General features: G+C 49.3%; 3 protein-coding genes across 3 annotated transcripts in view; 2 read left to right on the forward strand and 1 right to left on the reverse strand.

Annotated features, from left to right (window-relative positions):
- Nucleotides 1-19: 19 nt before the first annotated feature.
- MAA_10343 (F-box domain protein) lies at nt 20-1,767 on the forward strand (the record flags this gene model as incomplete). Its single annotated transcript, XM_007828341.1, has 3 exons — nt 20-113; nt 163-732; nt 854-1,767. The coding sequence occupies 3 exons, from the start codon at nt 20-22 to the stop codon at nt 1,765-1,767; spliced, it is 1,578 nt and encodes a 525-aa protein (XP_007826532.1).
- A 477-nt stretch (nt 1,768-2,244) lies between these two features.
- On the reverse strand, nt 2,245-3,013 carry MAA_11793 (uncharacterized protein; the record flags this gene model as incomplete). The annotated part of the gene is made up of 3 exons (XM_011412981.1): nt 2,245-2,271; nt 2,368-2,644; nt 2,712-3,013. 3 exons carry the CDS (start codon nt 3,011-3,013, stop codon nt 2,245-2,247), a joined length of 606 nt encoding a protein of 201 aa, XP_011411283.1.
- A 2,548-nt stretch (nt 3,014-5,561) lies between these two features.
- MAA_10344 (DEAD-like helicase) overlaps nt 5,562-7,660 on the forward strand; it is a gene marked incomplete at both ends in the record, with an annotated part of 3,305 nt that continues 1,206 nt past the window's right edge. Inside the window, 3 exons of the mRNA XM_007828342.2 lie at nt 5,562-6,021; nt 6,089-7,118; nt 7,177-7,579. Coding sequence (XP_007826533.2) covers nt 5,562-6,021; nt 6,089-7,118; nt 7,177-7,579 — 1,893 coding nt within the window. The remainder of the gene's footprint in view (nt 6,022-6,088; nt 7,119-7,176; nt 7,580-7,660) is intronic.

Below are 7,660 nucleotides of genomic sequence, written 5' to 3' on the forward strand. Positions count from 1 at the left end.
CGCTTTAACAGGCGGTACTATGCTCGGTACAATCATTCGGACAGCTACTTCGAGGCACTTGGCTCCTGGATTGTCGCGGAAATCCCAACCGACCCAGAAGAGTACCGCGGTACGTAAGAAGACAGTTGACTCTCAATCTGCAATTGACTTACTACAGCATAGCATGGCTCGTGCGCACTCGAGCAGAATATGCAGCTCTTGAAAGGGATCTCGAGAACGAAGTCTATGAACTGCGAGACGACGTCGATTCCATCCCTGATAGCTACCATGGCTTCCGTGATTTTGTCGAGTTTCCTTCCGAGCTTCCGTCGATGCCCGACGTCGGTGCCCAGTACACCTACATCACAAATTTGGATCAAGAAATTCTCACCATGAATGGGAGTATTCACTGGAAATTAAGCAACATCCCACGGCAGGGCAATCTGTGGCTCCACGCCATCAAAAAGAGCATCCACAAGGGCAAATTGACGATTTCCTCAGAGACATGCCCAGAGGAGCACATGGCATCGCCAGCCTTAGCACCCTCTACACTGAGCAACGAAATCAAGTACAACTACCGCCTTGTAGTTCCGAAAGCGAACATTGAGGCGGCTCCAAAAATGTTTCTTACCTACGTTTTGTCGCGGGTACTCAAGAACTATCAATCGCAGATAACTCAATTTGCAATGGAGTGGACCGCGGAGTCTTTCCCTTTTCGAGAGCTTTGCTTTGCTTTCGTCTCTATTGCATCCGGTAAGGCCAGATTTCAGCCCTACGTGCGAAGACGGATCCAGCTTGATAGGTGTATCGATCGAGAGTGGGCTCAGACGGCGGATGAAAGGCTGACCATTCCGTTCGGAGCCATGTTCCATAGACCTGGCGAACCTCCAGGGGTATCACCCGTTGAAACCAGCCATGTTCCATAGACCTGGCGAGCCTCCGGGGGTATCACCCGTTGAAACTATCTATTGGCTTGACGACGTGCTTGTCAGCCTGACCCGAGTGCCCGACGGCACATCCGTCACCAGGGCCGTTTCTTATGGTGTTAGCCAGGGGCGAAATCACTTTCAGATTGTCATCTTATCGATATTCGAAGTCATTTTGGCGGAGGTGCTGTTGGGTGACGAGAACAAACCATTTGTTAAAGTGAGCAAACCAATCAAGCTTTCACCTCTGCGAATGGACTATTGCACCAGCTTCCATCCGCGAGAGCGACCAGAAGCAGAGACAGGGATGAAAAGGCGACGTCGAAGAGGAGAGTTGATCATGATGTCGCATTGCAGGTGGATCGTGCGAACCCTTGGTGAGGAATTCCTGGGTTTTGCTGCTCTCGTCAATTTCTTCGAGGTCGCAGGGAATCGCCGCGCAGCGACCAAATCTTCTGGAAGACTTCCTACCGAGCTGTACGAGCAGATTCTTGACTTTGTAGATCACGAGACGTGGATCAGCTGTTTAGATGTGTCGCGGCAAATTCGTTACCTTTGCCTGCGCAGGTTCAGGCTTGATCATCAGATGAGAATCGTGACTGGACCATCTGTGCTGCCTCAAGAAATGGACCGAGAACACCTGCCATCCTTCGACGCTGAAAACATCCAATCTGGTAGGAGCATCCCAATCATGGCGGCTCCATCACGGTTTGGCCCTAGGGACGACACATATAACTGGATACCGGAAATCGGCAACGATCTTAAAATGGCCATGGAAGACGTGGTCATCCAGTTTGGGCTCCAGGGCGAAGTGTCAGTGGGAAGTGACAGTCCAACTTGGACGTCTGACGAAGATGAATGAATCTGATGTAACTTTTTATTCGGGCTACTGTATACACGAGCTGCTTGGAGCGATCGACACCGAATATCCGGGGGTCGCGTCAATGATAAATTGACGCGGAAGGGAGCCTTTCCACAACCACATCGAAAAAGAACCCTCACAATTTGTTCAACTCCTTGCCCTGTTGCTTCTATCCATAGTTCAACTCCTTGCCCTGTTGCTTTTATCCATGATAATCCATCTAGGGTTCATCCAGTGTTAGCAATCCAACTCTGTTGCAGGTGCCATAGGCGCGGTAGTCAGGCGCGATATCTTTCTTTCTCCAACTCGTACCCTCAAATGCTCCGCCCATCAGATGAGGATGCGACCTGTACGTATGAACCTACTCCATAATCAGAAGTATCTGGACATGTGTCCGTTGGTGTTAGCATATCGTCTGAATCGCTATATTCGGCTGGCTCAAGGTCCCTTGCTGCCAAAAAAGCGTCCGCATCCGAGTTAAGGCCAAGAAGATTGGCTGGCAGCCTATTAGGTCCAGATACATTTTCCTGCGAGTATTCCACTAGAGTCTTCACGAATCAGGAACCTTAGCCGCACTCCACAGTTGCGTTGCCAACGTACCTTCAGTTTTAATGGGAAACCACTGATGGTGATCTTGTAAGGCTTTCCAAAGTCAGCATCGATTCGAATGGGGCTGCTGTGAGAGTCGTGCTCGATCTTGACGTCAAGATTCATGGGTGCAGATCTTGACAACATGACAGTGTTATATATGTGATAATTGACCTCAAATCCTGATGTCATTTGGGGCAACGCCGCGTACCCCTGGTCGCCCGGACCCAGTCTGCATCGTATCTCTTTAGCTGCCCACTGGCTTGCGGAGACTCCCTTGCCATACAATCTTCTTAGGTAAGCAAGTCTCCAAAAGCCAGTGGGCAGCTAAAGAGATAGAGGCCCTGAAAATATACTTCTCACCTAATCTCGCGAAGGAGCGGGGCTGGAGATAATACATGCTGGCCCGTAATCTTTCTGCGATAACCTCTGGCAAATTCGTTGAAGATGTTCCTGATATTGGAGCAAATGCGGACGTATCCGGCTCTTCGCGCCACTTCTCGTAGTTCCTTGCCGCTGACTCTATCATCTCAATGTCTTCAAAGGCGTCGAGAGCCGGCTCTTGGATTCGAGTGAAAGGGATGTTCAGTTGTGACGATCTCGCCGTTGCTCGATGTCGAGATACGATATATTTCTTCCACTCATCTTCTCCGCCCATCGTACTGGTCAATGCGATTAAGCGCTCTAAATCGTCATTTTCAAGGATGAACTTTGCCGCAGGTCGTGCCTGACTCTGTTTTGAATATATAGAACCAGGTCACACAGTTCTTGCTCACCCCATATGTCTTGTGACTCTCCGACCGCCAGTTGAGCGGGATTGTTCCATATGAGGCCACCGTCTTGACACCAATACCCTGCGTGTAATTTAGGCTGGAAGAACATAGCAGTTGCCGAGGTACATCGCGCCCTGGGATGGAGCCTTAGCACCAGAACACCCCATAGCTACTTTCAAGACTATTCATGTCAGAATTTAAATAAGCCCCTTGTCCCCCCCGATTATAGTTTGTTATCAGGTAGTAATCCTTCCCGGCAGTCGTGGTTATCGCAGTCCTGCAGTGATTTTGCATTCCGAAAACGGGACTTGGACTTGAACCCTCCATAGAGAATGCGTTCTTCAGCGCCCCTTCCTGTGTATGTGACGAGATTGATAAAGCTCTAGTGTCGTTCACTCAAGTGAGGGTGGTCAATGTTGCATACCTATTCTTGAATGGGCACGCTGGGCTGGTTGGCTATTGCTCCATCATGTACTTGTTGGGATCTTCGGACTGCCAGTATCTTTACAATGGCGGTTCCGGCAGTTATCCCGAATAGCCGGTAAGCCGCAGCTAGGATGTTTTGGACATGGTCTCCGAGGGGTCAGGCAAACCTACCCCGAGTGTGTTACACGGTAGGCATATGCCCACTCGCAATCTCTTTCTCTTGGGCTTGGTCGTGCATAGTCCATTGGAAGATTGTGACCTTTGGGGTTGTTTGTGATCATTGTACGAAGTTCAGAATGTAGTCCAGGTCGTTAATCCTGCGGCCGTTAAAAGGGGGGGGAGGCGCCGCGCAATATGCATCAGTACCGACAAAAACAAAGTGCCAGGAAACAATCCCCTACAACTCCATCCAACTAGCACTAGCTAGCTAAATCGGGTTACCAATCCATTTTCGAGTCCACTACCGGGGCTAGGTGGCTATCCCTCCCGCTCCTTGTCCCTCAACTCAGCCGCGATCTCACAGCCCTCCAGTAAACATAATGCTCGTAGTGACGTGCCGCAAGCCACATAATCTGCGAGAACCCTCGGCCCCTCTCATCAAGCGGCCATCAAATTCAAGCCGCCCGTCAAGTCGCCCATCAAGCCGCCCATCAAGCCGCCCGTCAAGCCGCCCGTCAAGCCGCCCATCAAGTCGCAAGTAAGGTTGACGCATGTTAGTCACAATGGAGGTAGAAACCATAACTCGAGAGATTGTGCACTTGAATCGACAAGTGGCCGAACTCACCTTACAAAGAGACATACTGAAAGACAACCTGACGATTTGTCAATATCTTGACAAGGCTTCTGCTAAGCTACAAGGCAACCGAATCAGCGACAACGAACTGAGACATTGCACCAGTCTCGTGCTCCTGGTCCATGGTTCAGACGAGAAGTTCAAGAATTTCGTGAACGAGTAAGAAAACTCAGCTTTGATAGGCTTGGCTTTCTCTGTTTTGCGTTCGTTAAGCATGTTTCCTGGAAATCGTTCCAGGCTGACCACTTCGATCAGTACATGAAGCGGAAGTCCCTGACAATAAAAGAAAACCCGGAAATCCATTCAAAATTGTAAAGGCTATGTAATCAGCGGGGCGGTTTGTTTCAAGAAATTTATGAGGCTGCGGCGCAACTCGCAGAGCTGGCTGCGAGCCAAGTTGTTTGTGAAAGGGATGGTGGAGTTTCCACGCAAACTTCCATTGAAAATGGGAATAAAAGGCCGCACAAACCAGATGGAAATGACCTAGTTGCTCCAAAACGACAATGCTTCAATATGTATACTTTCTGCTATGCCGACAAATCCCAACTTTGGAATGTTTGGTCGCCTGAGACCATGCAAGTTCTGGAAAATGGCAGATTATGGGGCCTTGGAAGAACAGCGGGGAATTTCCATTGCCACAATATGGATGGGTACCATGAATATGTGATGCAGCTGGACGGTTACGTGGATTTGGGCAAAACTAAAGTGTTCAAAGGAGAGGAAGAGTGGGGAGAAGTTTCTCTTGAACAGGTCTATCAATTGGTGGTAAGAAGTACTGATGCAAAAGCAACGTAGGTCACAGCCCGGCTATTCAGCCCGAATGTTTAACTAGCTCAAACTCTTCCTGCTTTCAATTCGTAAATAGTTACAATAACATTTGCCGGTATTTCAATCTGCGGCCCCTCGGAATCCAAGTATTTCTCACGACGTTCGTTTGTTGCGATGTCGGTTATGGTAATGGCCCCTCGCTTCTCCAAGTTTGGTAACGGCTCCCATACATCCAAGGTGTCTCTCCAATTCTGGAATTCAGCCATCCAGCTTTGGACGATTACCTTGCATCTGTCAAAATTTCTACCACAGCTTCTGAGGGTCCGCAACTCGCACCAAAAATCTTCAAAGAAATTTCGCACTGGCATAATGCACGATTTCCTATCGACCCCAGGCACAAAATACAACGCAAAGGTTTTTTTGCACATAAGCGAAACCAAAAACTGATGGCCAGCACCATTGCGTACTCTGCTAGCCTAACAAATTCTTCCGGTAAAGCTATTCATCCCGAAACTATTGTGTCATTATCTGTGACGGAACGTGCTTCCAGTGAAAGCAAAAGCAAGGGTTATGGGGCGGTAGACGGTGCATCGCAGCGAGCTTGCCATCAACGCAAGAAAATTGGGCAAGGCAGTGGTCGTCAAAATGCTCTAGAGGCGGCCCAAAAAATCCAGGCCGAGAAGATTAAAGGCAAATCTATTGCGATGACGGCGAGCTGGAACCAAAGGTGCCAAGAATTCGAAGCCGAACTGAACTTGGACACCCGATGTCTCAGAGTCATCAAGTATCTCAACGGGTTGTCGAATCAAGACATGGAGATTATTGGCGGCGAGACCACATTGTACCTATGCAATTGCATTGTCTACATGCTGCAAGACGCAAAGAAGAGAGGGAAAAGAATGCCTGGTATGTTGGAGTTCAATGAAGCAATGTGGAGCTTGACATGAGAAAAGACACCTAACCAGGCGCGCAGAAATGGGCTTGTTGGCCATATGTTGGTCAAAGCTGAGGGAGCTCGGAAAATTACCGCTTTCGCAGGAAGGAGTTGCACTGTTCAAGCTCCTCGCAAAAGTTGTCAAACTGACCACCGAGAAGCCGCCGGATACGTCTATAAAGGGACGGAAACTCCCCTTTGTCAGCATATTGCCGACACTGGGAGGTCAACTGGAGATTCCAGTTGACCCCCTTGAGTTTCAGCTGAGTTATTGCGGACCATATTTGGAAAGAGGCTTTGACTCCAGCCCAGATGCTCGTGTACCTTTCAGCCCGGATGCCTGGCAGAGGACAGTTCTGGATGCCATTGATGCCAACAAGAGTTTGTTCGTTGTTGCGCCCACATCAGCTGGCAAAACCTTTATTTCGTTCTACGCAATGAAGAAGGTGCTGCAATCGAACGATGACGATGTTCTCGTTTATGTGGCCCCCACCAAGGCTCTTGTTAATCAAATCGCTGCAGAGGTGCAAGCTCGGTTCTCCAAGGCGTATTCTACTCAAGGTAAATCAGTATGGGCTGTGCACACAAGGGATTACAGAATCAACAATCCGACAGGCTGCCAGGTTCTCATCACGGTTCCACATATTTTGCAGATTATGCTGTTGGCGCCATCAAATTCAAAGACAGCTAGTTCCTGGGCTTTGAGGGTGAAGAGGATCATCTTTGACGAGGTCCATTGCATTGGGCAGTCAGATGACGGTGTAATATGGGAACAGCTACTCCTACTTGCGCCGTGTCCCATCATCGCCTTATCTGCCACCGTGGGCAACCCGATGGAGTTCAACGACTGGTTGAGAGGATCTGAGGAAGCGAAGGGCCACGATCTGGAAATGATTCTTCACCCCTATCGCTACTCAGACCTTCGCAAGTTCATATATCACCCCAACATGAGCTGGGTTTTTAGTGGCCTTGGACCTGCTGAAGGGTTGCCGATTCCTGGATTGGATGAGGGACAGCAGAAGCTGTCGCCGTTCACGAATATTCATCCGGTGGCTAGTCTTATCAATCGGTATGGACAAGTAAAACGTTTTTCTTTCGCAGTACCCTGCCTAACTTCATCTTATCAGTAACCGGGGAACAATCGACGACATCAGTTTCGAACCGAGAGACTGCTTCATCTTGTGGCAGTGTATGTCGAAGCATCAAAGTAAATCACTTCCAGTAAACGAATCCTTAGACCCCCGGAATGCACTTCATGATATTGTGACGAAGCATGATATCGTTAAATGGGAAGCTGCATTGAAGCAGGTCTTGTTGAGATGGATGCAAGATCCCAGTTCGCCATTTTCTTCCGTCCGAAACGACCTTCAGTCATCTATTGTTAATCGGCATCTCTCAACTTTGGATGGGTCGCCCAACACGGCTAGTCACGAATCTAATAATGCTGTCTTTCACCCCGGCTCTGAAGAGGCCGGGGCTGAGAGGGGCTTGAAGTCCTTATTGATCGGGAGGTGCAACAGGGAATGCAAGGTAGTGCCCGATATCTGATTTCCCGCGACGCCAGTGGGCGCGGCACGCCAAACAGGTGTCCCTCTCCCGGCAGCAGCGGCT

The sequence above is a fragment of the Metarhizium robertsii genome (assembly GCF_000187425.2).
Source record: "Metarhizium robertsii ARSEF 23 chromosome Unknown MAA_Scf_31, whole genome shotgun sequence".
Taxonomy (NCBI): domain Eukaryota; kingdom Fungi; phylum Ascomycota; class Sordariomycetes; order Hypocreales; family Clavicipitaceae; genus Metarhizium; species Metarhizium robertsii.